Consider the following 18,922-nt stretch of genomic DNA (forward strand, 5'->3'; position numbering starts at 1 on the left):
AGAGGAATGGTGAACTGTAACACCAAATATGACTGAATTCCTGTGCACGTTTTAAAACGCAATGTACCATATTTTTTTTACTCCGTATAACACGGACGACGATTGCATTGCAATGCTCGGACTGACCGGCGGCTTGCGTGATGTCTGTAAAGGAACACATACTGTCACGATTGGGTCAGGAGAGCTGACAGCCAGTCTAAGCACTGAGATGTGATCGTTGTCCGTGTTATATGGCCGTCTGACTGCGCCCCGAGTCACACTTTTCATAGAATATGTGGACATCTTATAGTCTGAACGCATCTTCATCTGACTGAGAGAAGGCTCATATTGCATCCTTCATGATCATTAGGAGCGCTATGCAGTGGCATAGTTCTTTCTTTTCTGACTGACATTGGTCTATTTGATTAGGACAGCAGAGGCAGTGGGACCCGCAGAGTCTAGCACCATGCTGCATGTCTACAAACAGCACACTTCTGAATTTTGGCAATAAAGATGCAGCCAGGATATCAGTCACATGCCTTTGGAAAGCTGGAAAGTATAGGAATTTATTAAGACTTTATACCTGGTACTAGACTACTCTTGATTTAAGGGGTTATCTACTCCTTCAATGCTTTATTCATGAGTGTAAAATTGGGGGGGGGGGCACAAAGCAGATAACCCCCCCCCCCCATACCTGTGCTGCTCTCACCATGTCCATATCAGATCATCTTTCACTTGCGTGCCATTGACTGAAGTATTCAAGTGGTAAAGCAATCAATGGCTGCTAAGGGGCCGCAGAGTTCACACTTCCTTTGACAAATGTCAGACCCCTGAAGGAGGGGTGAGCTCTGTGGCCCCATTTACAATTGGTGTAGGATGCCTGCAGCAGAGGTGTAGATATGTGTGCATGCAGCAAAGTTGTGTACGCAAAATAAAGTGCAAAAGAGCTGTGTGTGTATATATGTATGTAGCAGTAGTGTGTGTATATATGTATGTAGCAGTAGTGTGTGTATTCAGCAGAGCTGTGTGTCTGCTGTGATTGCAGCAGTGTTGTGTAGAACACCGATAGGAGAGCTGACTGCTTACCTATTACCTTCCCATAAAGCTCCTCCGACCACTTTACTGACCCCTTGGCTTATTTACACCATCGGAAGTTTTAATTAGTAGAAAATATATTCTTCCTATTTATGGATATCTAAATATGTGCATTTTATAGCAAGCTGCCTCCTATAGGTAAGCAAATACAGTAATTGCGCTACATATTGCAAGTAGTGGCACTGTGGATTCAGAAAGTCAATGTATGTATATTATGTATTCCTGTACATTTGGCGTTCCATGTTATATGAGAAAAATAAAACCACAGTCAGATAAGGGAAAGCTTTATTTTTATATGAAGGCAACTATATAATGTTTTATTAAAAATAAAATACATTTTCTATTTTATCATTGTCCTCCTTTTATTACGTTTCTGTGTGTTCAAAAAAAGCTGTCTGCAATGCATGCAAAGGTCATGATTGTGTAATACAATTAGTCATGTCCCACAGCATATTCAATGAAGTACTGTATAATAAAGCTGGACAGAAGATGCTGTTAGTCACAATCACATAAGCTGCAAATGCACCCCCATCGTGGACCTCGGGGTCAGGGATTTGATGACAAGGACTATTGTAGGCCGGAATTAGCACAGCCCTATTGATATCAAGCAATCATTATTCAGATATGAACGATTATGAACATTAAAGGGAACCTGTCACTTGATTCATGCTGCCGTACCATGGGCAGGATGAATTGGAGACCAGTTACTATATTTCAAACACATTAGTACAGACAAATACCTCAATAAAAGTGCCACCTTAAGCTAGGTTAGTAGTCCACAAGGTGTGCCCCATCATCTTCACACACAGACTGACTGGTCTCTCCCCATGTGTATGGTGTTAGACATGCCAGTCTAGCTAAGGGCTTGGGATTTGCCTCTTGGACTACTCACCTTGTCTAATTAAAACAAGTGACAGGCAATAACTCATTGCAAAAATGCAAGATTTGCATGTTGAAAATCCAAAGTGAGAATGTGGATGAGAGTTTAAAGCAAACACAGACTGGAGTTGGGGAAGGAGCAGAATTAATTAAAAAAAAAAATCCCAGGTAAGGCCCCTTTCACACATCAGTTTGTTGCCATCAGTCGCAATCCGTCACTGAGGCTGCGCGGAGTCCCCGGCTGACTGGAGGTGAACTGACAGCGTGGGTAAAAAGTTCAAAACTTTCCCACGCTTATCAGTTCATCCCCGGTCAGCCGGAGAGCCTGCGCAGACATGATTTAATTCATTCTGCAGTGGTTTACAGCAGGGCCGGTAGCATTAGCACCACTCCTGGTTGTAAACTAGTTAACCCCTTGTGATGGATTTCAGGGGGGGGGGCCTGACTGAACTGCGGAGAGGTATGGATATTGTTGTTTTTTGTTTTTTTTTGTTTTTTACAGGCGAACAAGATTCAGGTTTTTTTTTACCCTGTACTACTATATATATAGATTACTAATAGATAGGTGTCTTATTGACACCTCTCAAATTATTAACCCGGCTTAATGTCACCTTTCAAATGCAGGGTGACATTAACCCTTTATTAACCCACATGCCACCGCTAAAGGCAGTGGGAATAGAGAGACTGTGTCTTACAGATGCACCTTTTCTGGGGTGGCTGGGGGCAGATGTTTGTAGCCGAGTGGGGGGCAATAATCATGATCCCTTCCTAGGCTATTAATATCTGCCCTCACTCACTGGCTTTCCCTCTCTGGCGGAGAAAATTGCGCAGGAGCCCACGCAATTTTTTCCACGATTATAGCCTAAAATTTAACCCCTAGAGTTCCTAATTTTTCCGAACACAAACTAATAAATTTATAAACACTGGCACTTATCAATCGTTTTGATATGCCATGGTTTACTATATGTAAACCATGTGTCATAATGATTTTACAAAACCCGGCAATTGATTTAGCGGCTATTATGCTATGTAGAACTCTATGAACTATAAATATACATATATGTGTCTCAATGACGTATATATACTGCTCAAAAAAAATAAAGGGAACACTTCCATTTGCAACAGGCTGTGTTCCGTTTATTTTTTGAGCTTATATATATATATATATATATATATATATATATATATATTGTTTGTATTCTATGTGTATATATCTATTCTTTCGATTCTTTATTAAACATGCCAGTGTGCTTTTACTGTATTGGCGCATTCTCAGTTGGGGTACAAAACTTTGGTTAAAATAGAAAAAAAGGATCCGTCGAAAAACAAGAAACGGATGAAAAAACTGATGCAACGGATTCGTTTTTTCGCCGGATCCGCTAGTCGGATCAATCGCATCAGTTTTTCTCAATCTTCGACGGATCCATCGAGCCAATGGATTGTGACTGACGGCAAAAAAACTGATGTGTGAAAGGGGCCTAACCAGTCATCAGGATTTCCTCCCCTTTTGGCACCACTAGCACTTTATCTGCCATCTTGAAAGCATTCCTACATTATTTCCTTATCAATTTTATTTACTCACCTACATTATTCATAGCGACAGGAACTAGTGTACCCTCTTGCCAAACTTATTAAACTGGTTTCTATGCTACAACCATCTAAAGAATGCTGTTATGGAGGCAGATAATGTGATGGTAGTGGATTAGGGAGGAAAATGGAGATGACTGTTTTCTGTTATCTAAAGGATGGGACAATTTTGCTACTGAATCACGACTTGTTGCTGAACATACACCGATCAGGATAGTAAGTAAGAGTTGATCCAGCTAATGGTTTGTCCAATACCAGTGAAGCTCAGACACGGGCTGTCTAGGAGGCTACTGGTGGATGGACTTGAAATGCCTTGAAGGTAAGCGGTGCCATCTGTTGCATTCATGCACACAAGTGCATACCCTGTGTCTGTCTGCAAAAGAAACAAGAACTTCCTACATTAGTGTTACAGAGCATTTCATGGCATTGACACATTTAAATATCATGGTGATGACAAGTTACTGTGAGCCCACAATCCATTTGGGCACTTAGGTTTACTCATCTGATTTGAGAGTTCTATCAAGAGGCTCTATCAGACACTCAAAAATAACAGTGCAGCATGCAGCGCTACTTTTCTGGTAAAATTACATATTACATACAGTCACCTCAGGCTGGTTTCACACTTGCATTTTTTTGCGCTGTATTTTAGCGCTAAAAAAACGCATGCGCTTTTTCCCCCTATATTTTGCATGGGATGCGCTTATGTGCGCATACACATGCATTTGTATGCATTTTTACACGCATGCTTTTTTTGTGGTGTGCGCTTGGGCGCACAAAATGCATCCTGTTGCATTTTTTGGGCGTCCGACTTGCCTCAAAAAAACGCATGCGCGCAATGCGTTTTTTTACAGCAAGACACCCATTGTAAGTCTATGGGTGCGCATATGTGCGCATTGGCATGCTCATGTATGCGTTTTTTTGCTGACCATTGGTTAGACAATGGAAATTAGGGGTTTGGGTTAGAGTTAGGGTTAGTTAAGGGGGGTTAGGGTTAGTATGGTTTGGTTAAGGGTTAGGGTTTAGGGTTAGTTAGGGGTTTGGTTAAGGGTTAGTATGGTTTGGTTAAGGGTTAGGGTTAGTATTGCTTGGTTAAGGGTTAGGGTTAGTATGGTTTGGTTAAGGGTTAGGGTTAGTAAAGTCATGGTTTGGGTTATTGTTAATCCTAACCCTATCTTGATTTTTTTGGTGAGGCCAACTAATGTTGTAAAAAAACGCAAACGCGGCAAAAACGCACTAAACGCATAAAAACGCTGCGTTTTTCATGCATGCGCATAAAAATGCTTGAAAAAAACGCAGCATTTGTATGCGTTTGTATGCTTTTTTTTCCATGCGTTTTTTTGCGGGAAAAACGCGCTGCAAAAAAAAGCAAGTGTGAAAGTAGCCTCAGACCAGTTTTTAAGTAGGTGTGGATAACTCGGTGGCTTAGTAGTTAGCACTGTTGCTTTGCAAAACAGAGGTCCTGAGTGCAAATTTAACCAGGACAACATCTGCTAGGAGATTTTATGTTCTAACTGTGTTTGCGTGGGTTTCCTCCCACACTCCAAAGACATATCAGGAAATTTACATTATGACAGTGAGTGATAAAGCAATGTACGGTAGTCCATGCTGGGACGCTTTGTATTCTGCAACCTTCCAACAATTAGGAAATGTCCAATGTGGAGAACACCTTTAAAAAGGGTGGTCCATTCTTTGAGTGACTGCACACTTGTGAAGCCTCATATCACACTCATGGAGATGGTTCCCTAGTACCAGCAGCAGTCACATGCCAACTAGATGTGCACGGCCTGATTAAATGCAAGTGAACCCGGATATGTCTAATCGGAAAAGTGATCGAGAGTATGCAATTTGCATAGTTGCGGTCACAAAGCTGCTCGCAACTCCGGAGAATCTGGTTACTGATAGCTTGTAGTACCCTAAAGCTGAAAAAGCCCCTTTAAAAGGACACTGACTCTTTTCATTACGGTACTCTGAGAGCCATAACCTCTTACATTCTTGTCAGACTAGCAATCCCAGGGCTTGTTTTTTTTGTAGCATGTTACATCTTTACAGCATTTGTTTCAAATTGACAACCGCTGACTATTTGCCCAGTTAGTGAATATAAATATATAATCACATCCTTTCCTCAAGATCCACCTCTATCAGCCAGACCTTCTGCTGCTTGATAGGAATGACTTTAGATCTGGCAGATTGGAGTCTTCCATGTAAGGTTAAATTCCCACAATGAGTTTTTGATTCTATGTATTTTTGCTGCGTAAAAAAAAGCAGTGTCTTACAGGTTCAGCAAAGTCGATTGGATTTATAGAAATCTCATTGCCACTGTGTTTTTTTTTTTTTTACTCAGCATAAACTGACCTATGGTGCATTTTTGAAACCATCTGTCTGCTCCTTTAGACTACAGGGTGGGCCATTTATATGGACACACCTAAATAAAATGGGAATGGTTGATGATATCAACTTCCTGTTTGTGACACATTAGTATATGGGAGGGGGGAACCTTTCAAGATGGGTGGTGACCATGGCGGCCATTTAAAAGTCAGCCATTTTGGATCCAACTTTATTTTTTCAATGGAAAGAGGGTCATGTGACAAACTTATTGAGAATTTCACAAGAAAAACAATGGTGTGCTTGGTTTTAATGTACCTTTATTCTTTCATGAGTTATTTACAAGTTTATGACCACTTATAAAATGTGTTCAAAGTGCTGCCCATTGTGTTGGATTGTCAATGCACCCCTCTTCTCCCACTCTTGACACACTGATAGCAACACCGCAGAAGAAATGCTAGCACAGGCTTCCAGTATCAGTTGTTTCAGATGCTGCACATCTCGTATCTTCACAGCATAGACAATTGCCTTCAGATGACCCCAAAGATAAAAGTCTAAGGGGGTCAGATCAGGAGACCTTGGTGGCTATTCAACTGGCCCACGACGACCAATCCACTTTCCAGGAAATTGTTCATGTAGGAATGCTCGGACCTGATACCCCTACTTGAGGGTATGGTGTGGTAAATGGGGTACAAAGATAGTGGGGCCATTTTTCATCAATGGAAACCTCAATGCCACTGGATATCTGAAATTGCTACATGATGATGTGTTGCCCTCTTTATGCACTGAAGATGGCACGTTCCCTGAGTTTTCCAGCAAGATGTTGCTCCAACACATTATGGGTGTCAGGTCCGAGCATTCCTACAAGGAATCTGACCCCCTTAGACTAGCATTTCTTCTGCGGTGTTACTATCAGTGTGTCAAGAATGGGAGAAGAGAGTTGCATTGACAATCCAACACAATGGGCAGCACTTTGAACACATTTTATAAGTGGTCATAAACTTGTAAATAACTCATGAAAGAATAAAGTAACGTTAAAACCAAGCACACCATTGTTTTTCTTGTGAAATTCTCAGTAAGTTTGATGTGTCACATGACCCTGTTCCCTTTGGAAAAAATAAAGTTGGATCCAAAATGTCCGACTTCAAAATGGCCGCCATGGTCACCACCCATCTTGAAAAGTTCCCCCCTCCCATATACTAATGTGCCTCAAACAGGAAGTTGATATCACCAACCATTCCCATTTTATTTATGTGTATCCATATAAATGACCCACCCTGTACATTTTCACAATCAGCTGATCACCCTGGCAGCTGCATTCATTTTGAAAGGGGTTGTTTCTAATGAGACAACTTTAATAGTACTATATAACATTGAGAAATGATTATTAACCCCTTCCTGACATGTAACGTACTATCCCTTCCATGGGACCGGGCCCCTATACACATGGACGGGATAGTACGTCATAACGATCAGCGGCGCTCACGGGGGGAGCGGAGCTGATCGCGGCCGGGTGTCAGCTGATTATCACAGCTGACACCTGGCACTATGTGTCAGGGGCGGTCACGGACCGCCCCTGGCACATTAACCCCTTGCACATTGCGATGAAACACTAACCCCTGGCACACTGCGATGAAACACGATCGCAGTGTACCAGGGGTTTAGGGAAGCATCGGCAGGGAGGGGGCTCCCTCCGTGCTTCCCTAAGACCCCGCAGCAGCGCGATGTGCAGCACTGCTGCGGGGGCCTCCTTCCCTGCAGGTCCCCAGATCCAATATGGCGGCGGGGAGCTTTGGGGGCCTGCTGAGAGCAGGCTCTGAGAAAGCCTCCAGCAGTGCCTGTAGATCGCCGATCTGACACACTGCTGTGAAAGGTGTCAGGTCAGCGATCTGACATATTACAATAATGTCCCCCCCGGGACAATGTAATAAAGTTAAAAAAAAGTGTAAAAATAATTTATAAAAAAATCACTAAATAAATTAAAAAAAATAAATAATTCCCTAATAAATTCATTTTTTGGAAAAAAAAAACAATAAAATTACACACATTTAGTATCGCCGCGTCCATAATGACCCGCCCTATAAAACTGTCCCATTAGTTAACCCCTTTAGCGAACCCCTTCAAAAATAAAAATAAAAAACAAAGCAAAAAACAAAGCTTTATTATCATAATGCTGAACAAAAAGTGCAATAACGCGCGATCAAAAAGACGGATATAAATTACCATGGTACCGCTGAAAACGTCATCTTGTCCCGCAAAAAACGAGCCACTACACAGCATCATCAGCAAAAAAATAAAAAAGTTATAACTCGCAGAATAAAGCGATGCAAAAATAATTATTTTTTATATAAAATTGCTTTCATTGCACAAAGGCGCCAAAACATAAAAAAGACATAAATGAGGTATCGCTGTAATCGCACTGACCCGAAGAATAAAAACACTTTATCAATTTTACCACACGCAGAACGGTGTAAACGCACCCCCCAAAAGAAATTCATGAAATGCTGTTTTTTGTTCATTCTGCGTCCCAAAAATCGGAATAAAAAGCGATCAAAAAGTGTCACATACCCGAAAATGGTACCAATAAAAACGTCAACTCGTCCTGCAAAAAATAAGACCTCACATGACTTGGTGGGTCAAAATATGGAAAAATTATAGCTCTCAAAATGTGGTGATGCAAAAACTATTTTTACAATAAAAAGCGTCTTTTAGCGTATGACAGCTGCCAAACATAAAAACCCGCCATAAATAGTAAATCAAACCCCCCTTTATCACCCCCTTATTTAGGGAAAAATAATAAAATTCAAAAATGTATTTATTTCCATTTTCCCATTAGGGTTAGGGTTAAGGTTAGGGATAGGGCTAGGGTTAGGTCTAGGGTTAGGGCTGAGATTAGGGTTAGGGGTGTGTTGGGGTTAGGGTTGGAGTTAGAATTGGGGGTTTCCACTGTTTGGGCACATCAGGTGCTCTCCAAACGCAACATGGTGTCTGATCTCAATTCCAGACAATTCTGCGTTGAAAAAGTCAAACGGTGCTTCTTCCCTTCCAAGCTCTGCCATGCGCCCAAACAGTGTTTTACCCCCATATATGGGGTATCAGCCTACTCAGGACAAATTGCAAAACAACTTTTGGGGTCCAATTTCTCCTGTTACCCTTAGGAAAATAAAAAATTGAAGGCAAAAATATCATTTTTGTGAAAAAAAATATGATTTTTTTATTTTCACGCCCGGGCGCTATAAACTTCTGTGAAGCACTTGGGGGTTCACAGTGCTCACCACACATCTAGATAAGTTCTGTGGGGGGGTCTAGTTTCCAAAATGGGGTCACTTGTGGGGGGTTTCCACAGTTTATGTACATCAAGGGCTCTCCAAAGGCAACATGACACCCACAGACCATTCCATCAAAGTCTGCATTAAAAAACATCACTACTTCCCTTCTGAGCCCCGACGTGTGCCCACACAGTAGTTTTCTCCCACATATGGGCTATCAGCTATCAGAGTACTCAGGATAAATTGGACAACAACTTTTGGGGTCCAATTTCTCCTGTTACCTTTGGCAAAATAAAAAAATTGGGGACTAAAAGATCATGCTTGTGGAAAAAATATTTTTTTATTTTCACGCCCGGGCGTTATAAACTTCTGTGAAGCCCTTGAGGGTTCCGAGTGCTCACCACACATCTAGATAAGTTCCTTGGAGGTCTAGTTTCCAAAGTGGTGTCATTTGTGGGGGGTTTCCACTGTTTAGGCACATCAGGGACTTTCCAAATGCGGCATGGCGTCCGATCCCAATTCCAGCCAAAAAAGTCTAATGGCACTGCTTCCTTTCCGAGCTCTGCCATGCGCCCAAATAGTGGTTTACCCCCACATGTGGGGTATCAGCATACTCAGGACAAATTGCACAATAACTTTTGCGGTTCTGTTACCCTTGGGAAAATAAAAATTGGGGTGAAAAGATCATTTTTGTGGAAAAAATTTGATTTTTTAATTTTACGGCTGTATGTTATAAACTTCTGTGAAGCCCTTGGGGGTTCAAAGTTCTCACCACATATCTAGATAAGTTCCTTGGGGGGTATATTTTCCAAAATTGGGTCACTTGTGGGAGGTTTCCACTGTTTAGGCACATCAGGGGCTCTCCAAATGTGACATGGCGTCCGATCTGAATTCCAGACAATTTTGCATTGAAAAAGTCAAACGGCGCTCCTTCCCTTCTGAGCTCTGCCATGCGCTGAAACAGTGGTTCCCCCCAACATATCAGGTATCAGTGTACTCAGGACAAATTGCACAATAACTTTTGCAGTCCAATTTCTCCTGTTACCCTTGGTAAAATAAAAAAATTAGACCTGAAGTAATTTTTTTGTGAAAAAAAGTTAAATGTTCATTTTTTTTAGACATTCAAAAAATTCCTGAAGGGTTAATAAACTTCTTGTATGTGCTTTTGAGCACCTTGAGTGGTGCAGTTTTTAGAATGGTATCACTTTTGGGTGTGTTCTATCATATAGATCCCTCAAAGTGACTTCAAATGTGATGTGGTCCCTAAAAATAAAATGGTGTTGCAAAAATGAGAAATCGCAGGTCAACTTTTAACCCTTATAACTTCCTAACAAAAAAAAATTTTGGTTCCAAAATTGTGTTGATGTAAAGTAAACATATGTGAAATGTTATTTATTAATTTTTTTTGTGTGCCATAGCTCTGTGATTTAAGGGCATAAAAATTCAAAGTTGGAAAATTGCGAAATTTTCAAAATTTTTGCCAAATTTTCATTTTTTTCACAAATAAACGCAAGCTATATCAATGAAATTTTACCACTAACATGAAGTACAATATGTCACAAGAAAACAATGTCAGAATCACTGGGATCCATGGAAGCGTTTCAGAGTTATTACCTCATAAAGGGACAGTGGTCAGAATTGTAAAAATTGGCCCGGTCATGAACGTGCAAACCACCCTTGGGGGTAAAGGGGTTAATTTTTCTTTTTGGAAGTAGTTGGGCAAAAGTTAAAAAAACACAGCAAACACACCATAGTTTTTGGATTTTCACATCCCTTGAGCAGCAGTCTGCCAGTCTATATCCACTGGATATACGATAAGATAATGAACGCCAACATTTGTGTCAAGGCAGACCCAGGGAACATAACACCTCCAACTCTAGAGATTGGTGAGGTTCTCAGCACTGAAAGCCACAAAGAACTTGAAAACTATGTCCTTTCCATGGAAGTCCAGACTGGGTATTTCCCTTAAAGTAACCCTGGACCGTAGTAGCTTTTGTACACTTCAACTCACCCCTAAGTTATCCTTTTACTGTTATATGGTTTAAATGAATCCATTATTCGCTAATCTCATATATTCATGATTTATATATTATTCTCACAATGTGAAGTCTGACACAAGAATTGAGAATTATCCTATTGGTCTGTGACCCTGTCACCAAGGTTCAATAGGAGGAGCTACCTCCAGTCTCTGTGGAGACAAGACATGTTTCTGGAAGGTTCCCTGAGAAGTCTGGTTCAAGATGTGACCTAGAGCAGACCTCATGTGAGGGGTCTCTTGACCCCCTCCAGGCTCCAAGCCTGGAAGTTCATCCTTCCTTCTCTTCATCTCAAGACTTACAGCCAGGCCTAATGCCTTGGATCTTCCCCTGACTTCTACAGGAAAGATGGCTGAAGACTTTTAACCTTTTTTTAACCCTGGATCCATGCTGTCCAATTTAAGGCGTTTCTTACAGCATTAGGTCGCACTAAATGTGTACAGAAGAATCTATTGCTCTGCGTGTTGAGGAAATCGAGGGTCTCCCGCCTCACCGCAAATTATCCGTTATTTACTTCAAGTATATTTCTGCACATACCGTGACCAGCTGAGAAAATGAATAGGGGATATCAGGTCTGTAAATTCCCTCTTCTGTCTTTATGCCATGAAGAGACTATGAACTCTCTTATAATTACTTGCTAGTACTGCTCTTAACTAATACAGGTTCTTAAAGCTCAAGAACCTCAATTCTGTGTCAGAATCCAATCCTGAACTGTATTCGCCGTGGATTCCCAATGTGGACTGTTACCATTATTCCAAGTTATTTCTCCCCGTTCTGCTGAAGTAAAGCAGCTGTTATCCCAGAGACCTGTTGTCTGTGGTTATTCAGTCGGCTGTGAACACTGCATCGGGGTGGATAACAGTGAACGGAATGGCCCCGTGCCAGGGCTGTTGCACATTTACCAACAACTCTCATAACAGACTTATTTACCTGGTTAAGTGAGATTTTTGATGTGGATGGCTGGAAGTAGAGAGTCCCTTGTTCACTCTTACTGAGGCACGTCAGTTCCGAGGTCACAGTCCCAGCCAAACCCGAGAAGCCACCTGTTAAGCAAAAGCTTCAGTTTTCATTCACCCTAGATTAGGCAATTGGTCATCAACTTTTTGGCTCTGAATGAATTTACTGCAGATTTATTTCAAATGTTACATCCTTTGTCTTGTACCTGGGTTTAATTTTTTTAAGAGCATCATAGGGGGTTTCAAAAACATATCACAATAGTTGCCAACAGCCCTGAAATATGTGACCCAATCTTGGCATGTTCGGGTCAGACTAGAGGTGGGGTTACATAACCTTTGCCCAAATGGCGCATTCTTCTTTTATCAATCTCCATGTTGGTAAGTAACATATAATATTTTCACACTAATTGTGTCTGAGTGATGGTGCGTTGTGGAGAGACGGCCTTTAAATTGAATGTGTAATAAGAAAATTATCTAATCTTAAACCCTTTCAATTACGCCATCGTTTTCTTTTTAGGATTATAATTGAGTTTGAAAAATTACCTGGAAATATTATCCAAGTCAGTTTGATACAGGAAAGATGTATATCTTTGTACCGTGTTAGCCAGTAGATAGAAAAATATTCAGGATTGAGAGTCCTCAGTAGTTGATACCTTTTAATGGCTAACTGAAAAGATGGTAACACATTGCAAGCTTTCGAGACTACTCAGGTCTCTTCATCAGGCTAGACTAATACAAAATCTGAAGTCACATATTTATGCACAATACAGCCGAGAAAAAATGCAATAGATAAGACAAGTGACGTGAAGCAGAACTATCAATATGGGAGAGGGAGAACTCCCTCTCCCATATTGATAGTTCTGCTTCACGTCACTTGTCTTATCTATTGCATTTTTTCTAGGCTGTATTGTGCATAAATATGTGACTTCAGATTTTGTATTAGTCTAGCCTGATGAAGAGACCTGAGTAGTCTCGAAAGCTTGCAATGTGTTACCATCTTTTCAGTTAGCCATTAAAAGGTATCAACTACTGAGGACTCTCAATCCTGAATATTTTTCTATCCAAGTCAGTGTGATTACAAAAATACCAAACTTTTAACATTTTCTTATCTAATTAAGTAATTTAAAATATTATATTTACAGAATTTTGTAAAAAAAATATTTTGCTTTGTGTCATTTTCCAAAACCTGAAAAAAGTTGTATTTTTCAGTTAATGGAGCTGATTAACAACTTGTTATTTGCATGGTGAGTTGATTTTTTTTACCGATAATTTGGGGTACATATGACATTTTAATAACTTTTTATTGCATTTTTTTATGGAGGTGATTTATGCAATTCTAGAATTTTCAATTTTTTCCATTTATGGTGTTTACCATACAGGTTAATCAATTTAATATTTTATTTAAGTAGTAATACCAAATATGTTTGTTTTTAATGAAACTGAGGGCGATTTTAATTTTTATTTATTTTTTTACATGACCTGAATCATGTTCTCTGGGGTCTTGGCTACCTCCGACATCCGAGACCCTGGAAAAATTCCGACGCTGGTCACTATATCAGTGGTCGTAACCATAGATACTTAAGCTAATGCAATGCCCTACACATGGGTAAGCAACATATTGAATCAGAAGAACTATACTACATTTCTAATTAGAGATATTTGCTAATATAATTACATCTACTACATATTGGGATATTCTTTGTTGTTATATTCATACTTGGAAGGTCGGATTACTTACTAGTCAAGGTATTCCAGACCATGGTACTACACACACTTGCAATTTCTGGGTCCTGTGACACCTGTGAGAGGCATATGGGAAGCATGGATGACGTGAACCACATTGGTGTTGAAAGGCGAATCAAGGCGAAGTTGCTTAATACGGGTGAAGTTGTGAAGTTGGGGTGTTGGATAACTGACTCTATTCTTAAAGATATTTGTCCATCTCCCCCCTTTATAGACAGCAAGGAGAGATCCCTGAGAAAAGATACACCAGTTACACCTTTAGATATTGGATGATAGTTACACTATATCTAGACAAGAATACAACCTGACCACACTTGTATTGTCAATTATTTGTATTTTTACTCCATATATTTCATGTGTATAGGCATGAAAGTTAAGAAGTTTGCTTTCTTGCCCCAAGTTCATGAAATCGCATGAAATTGTCAAAATTCAAAACCACTGTAGTAGTTTATCAGGTATAGTTATCAACCTCTGGGAGCAAAGAAATATAAGCATTTTTGTTGTATTGAAGCAAACTACAATTTTTACAAAATTTTCTTAAATCCATTGAAGCTTGTTTCTCTTCAGGAGAGCCAAACAATCCCCATCACATCTGGGCATCAGGACATGATCACTGATCTTCAAGGGAACCTGTCATCAGGTTTCCCATTAATAAACTGCTGCCATCACAGTAGGTGGCTCCAAGTTAGAATACTAGTGATTCATTGCATGCACCCCTGCAGTCTGGCATACTATTAAAAATGATCTTTATACATTGCCCTCCCTGTATGGTAATCATCACTTCAGTTGACTTGCTTTTGCTATCTTCTGTTGTTCTCCTGCTATGAGAGCTTGTGTATTATATTGTCTATAGCTTGTTGCCAAGTCGGCAGAGAAAGGGCAAACATAGAAATCATAAGGCCCCATAGCAGAACTCCTAATTACCCCCCCAGACAAAAAGTAAATAATATTTGGCAGGGACACAGAAGAGCATATCTCACAATGTTGCCGCCCTTACAAAGTAATTTTGTTTTTATTGAAGCCCCTTAATGTTCCCACGTACTAAAATACCCTTTCATGACCCCCATAAAGTATGATGTCAACAAAAGTGCCCCCTAAGCACAGTATGATATCCTCACAGTGAATTCCTCCACACTCACAGTATGATGACCCTACAGTATACACCCTCCACCTCGCAATGTATGATACCTCCACAGTGGCCCAGCACAGTAGGATGGCTCCTACAGTCTCCCACCCAGTTATCCACTAAATATGATGGCCCTCCATTCAGTATTATGGCCCTCCACATAGTATAATGGCCCCCACACACCTCCACATTGATTGACAGCCCCCTCACAAAATGGACACTACACAACCCTCCAGACTGTAGAATGACCCCCACTAACCCTCCAAACAGTATAATGCCCACCACACAGTATGATGAAACCTTACACAATCCTCCACACTGTATAATGGTCTGCATACAATACAATGGCCCGGATTAGACCTCCAAACAGTATACAGGCCCCCACAAATAGCCGTCCAAATAATATAATGACCCCCACATAATCATCCAAATAATATAATGGCCCCCACATAATCCTCCAAACAGTATAATAGCCCCCCATACAGCCCTACAAACAATAGAATTGGCCCCACATAGCCCTCCAAATAGTATAATGGCCCCCACATAGCCCTCCAAATAGTACAATGGCCCCCACATAGCCCTCCAAATAGTATAATGGCCCCCACATAGCCCTGCAAATGGTATAATTGCCCCCACAATGTACTCATTGAGAGAAAAAAAAAACCCCCACCTCTTTCCATTCCCCTGCTGCTCCTGTCTCTGCCCACTAATCAAGTATTGATGGTCTATGTGTAGGTGAATATACTTCATTTTTCTGCCTCTTTCACTCTTGGACTGCTGCTTCTAATCTCGGGTAAGGGTAAGTGCACACGTTGCGGATTGTGCTGCAGATTTTTCCGCGCGGATTTTGCAAAATCCGCAGGTCAAAAGACCTGCGGTTTATCTGCGGATTAGCCTGCGGTTTTGCCCTGCGGTTTGACACCTGATCATGTATCCGCACAAAGAATTGACAAGCTGCGGATTAGAAACCGCAGCAAATCCGCACGGAAAAATCTGCAGCATGTGCACAGTGTTTTTTGTTTTTCATAGATTTTAATGGTACTGTACATTGCAGCAGAAACTGCTGCGGATCCACAGGGCCAAAACCTCTGCGGATCCGCAGCAGAATCCGCGGCGTGTGCACATAGCCTTAGCGTTCTACACACAAATCTACATAAACTCACCTGTTTTTAATACAGCTCGCTGAGCTCAGTATCCAGAAGCTACTCAATAAGCTTCCAGTGCACAAAGTCATTTTATTTTCTTGCAGAATTACGAGCCAAGGCCCAGTCTGGTTTAAATTCAAAAATATTGGGCACGGCGTCACCCCTGTAAAGACAACAAGCATAGAATACAAAGTCATAAGAGCATCCTTGGGATCTCCTCCAATGGCTTCTGCAGAGGGCTCTCATTTAGCGTTGCTTTAGGATGGGTTCACATAGGAGGTAGGATTTACAGCTCACTCTAGGGCCTTATGTATGGTATTGCATCCATTATGGTGCCTGAACACGATGCAGCCACAGATTGGTTGTGTCGATTAGCCGGGAACCACATAATTAACACAAATTACTACCGTTTTGCATTGTGGTATAATATTATTTAACCGCATGGCTTGTCCATACAGAGCATATTCAAACCATGAGCTTCACATGCACAAGTTATGTGGTTACTATCGTGCACATTTAGGATGCATTCACAATTTGCTATCAAGTTGCGTTTTTTCCCTCCGCAAATGTGAACACTGCAATTGCAGTAAAATTCACTGTTCTACAAAGGTTTATAAGAGTTGCAGCAAAAACAATGAGGTTTTATCGCAATGGCAGCAAAACAAACGCACTAGGACATGTCAACCCAGCCTTAAAGGGAACCTGTCACCTCCTTTTTCAGCTATGAGCTGCAGCCACTGCCTTCCGGGACTTATCTACAGCAAATGCTGTAGATAAGCCGCCGATCTAACCTAAAGAGAAGACAAACAAGTTTTATTATACTCCCCTGGGGGCGGTCCGGTCCGATGGGCATCGTAGGTCCGGGTCCAGCGCCTCCCATCTTCATGCGATGTTGTCATCTTCCTTGCTTCTTGTCATGGCTCCTGTGCAGGTGTACTTTATCTGCCCTGTTGAGAGCAGAGCCAAGTACTGCAGTGCGCAGGCGCCGGGAAAGGTCAGCGAGGCCCGGTGCCTGTGCACTGCACTATCGGAGTCGGAGATGAGGAAGCCATGCTCATAGGTGGCGATACGCGTGGGTCCATCCACTAGTAGGTTGCAATATTGTCTCAATATTGCAATGAGGCTGATCATTTGTCTCATACCACTTTTGGTTGGACTCTATTAATCTGTGCTCTGGCTGATAGGCTTCTCTAATCTACATGCCTTGGTTTTCTATTTATCCAGGTGTATACATGTAGGTTCATCTAACTCTGACTCTGCTTATTTGCATTTCATTGCGTGTTGTGGCTCTACACGTCTGTGTATGATTGATTCCTCTGAGAAGCTTTGATTATAACTTCCTACAATATAATCAGTGTATGATTAAATGGATGATTTATTTTGTTGCCTTTTCTCTGTATATTTAGATCCAGCACCAATTTACAATTCTGTGATCTTTTCATCACGGTACAACCATTTTATTGCATTTTGCCCATTTTGCCTGTTCTCAGCTAGCACTTTGGAGGAAGATTGTTGGCTGTTGGTCCTCACACGGACCCCCAGGTAGTTATTTGTTCAGCCTTTTTTAATTGTTTTTATCAATGTGTTGTTTATTTGCGTTTAATAAAAATGATTATATTCTAGTTTTGGTGATCTTGACTTGCTTATACACTCGTCTTTTCTCCTCTGTCGTTCAAGCAGATTACTTAAGTGTGTAGTCAGTGATCTCTTGCATTTCTGTTGTGCCCTCAAGTTTCTTTTGTATAGCTGTAAATTTCAATTGTAATTGACGGCCATTTGGTTATCTTGACCTGTATTGCACGCAGTGAACCCTGAATCCCTTAAATCCTAACATTGCTATGTCATGTACAGTTGTCTGCAACTTCACGTCACACTTTATCTAGTGTCACTTATGGATTATAACATGGCTCCCAACCGTCCTGGATTTAGCGGGACTGTCCTGATACTCACCTCTCTTCTCTCCGAAGTCTTCGTCTCTCCGTTCCTCCCCTCAGGGGCGGGGCCACATCTCTCTGTTCAATTAATAAATTAAATTAAAATATTCACCCTTGTCCTGCGATCGGGTCTCCCGGGACTCAGACTCAAACTCGCCCTCCATGTTTGAAGGCTGTGGCTCTACCCATGAAACACAGACTACAACATTGTATAATGGTGAATTTGGTAATCTTGACCTGTACTGCAGGCAGTGATCCCAGAATCAGATTATGCTATTATACAAAGAGATTCATTGTATAAAACAATGTATTTCCATGTTCCCAGTATACCAAGGTGAAGAAAAAGTCAGATTTTTGTTGCTATAAAACTACAAAAAATAAAAAGCAATTACAGAAATGTTACTTTTTATTTTCTGTGAATCTCCCTGATATTTGAATCCGCAATCAACATTACAAGCAAGAGCTTGACATGCTGCGGTTTGTAAACCCGCACAGCGGGTAAGTTTATGCAGCGGTTGATAGAAGCACAGTGGGCATGAGATTTCTATAAATCCCATCCACTGTGCCTGTATCCTAGAACACAGCTTTTTAGATGTAGCGCAGGTGAGCCGTGTCCAAAGCGCTGTTCTTCCTGATCGTGAGCATGTTCCCTAAGGGCTTGTGCACATGTTGCAGATTTGGTGCATTTTTGCCATGCAGATTTACAACCTAAACCTGAAGTAATCCTGATGCCAGCAAAGTGAGTAAGAAATCTGAAATGTAATGCACACGTTGCTTATTTTTGACTTGCAGATTTGGTGCAGAAAATAATCTAAACTAAATAGTAAAGCCACAAAAAAAGACTAAAAATC

At 41.1% G+C, this 18,922-nt stretch overlaps 1 protein-coding gene across 1 annotated transcript; it reads right to left on the bottom strand.

Annotated features, from left to right (window-relative positions):
* Positions 1–3,182: 3,182 nt before the first annotated feature.
* On the bottom strand, positions 3,183–16,296 carry LOC141085884 (ovochymase-2-like). Its single transcript, XM_073571502.1, has 4 exons — positions 16,156–16,296; positions 13,862–14,097; positions 12,098–12,210; positions 3,183–3,913 (listed from the first exon to the last, which is right to left on the bottom strand). Exons 1-4 carry the CDS (start codon positions 16,224–16,226, stop codon positions 3,749–3,751), a joined length of 585 nt encoding a protein of 194 aa, XP_073427603.1. The 5' UTR covers positions 16,227–16,296; the 3' UTR covers positions 3,183–3,748.
* Between the last annotated feature and the right edge of the window lie 2,626 nt (positions 16,297–18,922).

This window comes from Dendrobates tinctorius, unplaced genomic scaffold, assembly GCF_039654945.1.
Source record: "Dendrobates tinctorius isolate UK_male_01 unplaced genomic scaffold, ASM3965494v1 ptg000007l, whole genome shotgun sequence".
In the NCBI taxonomy this organism is placed as follows: Eukaryota; Metazoa; Chordata; class Amphibia; order Anura; family Dendrobatidae; genus Dendrobates; species Dendrobates tinctorius.

Excerpts from the sequence above, each read along its gene's own strand:
- LOC141085884 (XM_073571502.1), bottom strand. The coding sequence starts at position 16,226 with ATGACTTTGTGCACTGGAAGCTTATTGAGTAGCTTCTGGATACTGAGC. Across the intron at positions 14,098-16,155 it reads GCGAGCTGTATTAAAAACAG|GGATCTCTCCTTGCTGTCTA; the intron begins GTGAGTTTATGT and ends ATCTTTTCTCAG. Across the intron at positions 12,211-13,861 it reads GGTCTGGAATACCTTGACTA|GTGGCTTCTCGGGTTTGGCT; the intron begins GTAAGTAATCCG and ends TTTGCTTAACAG.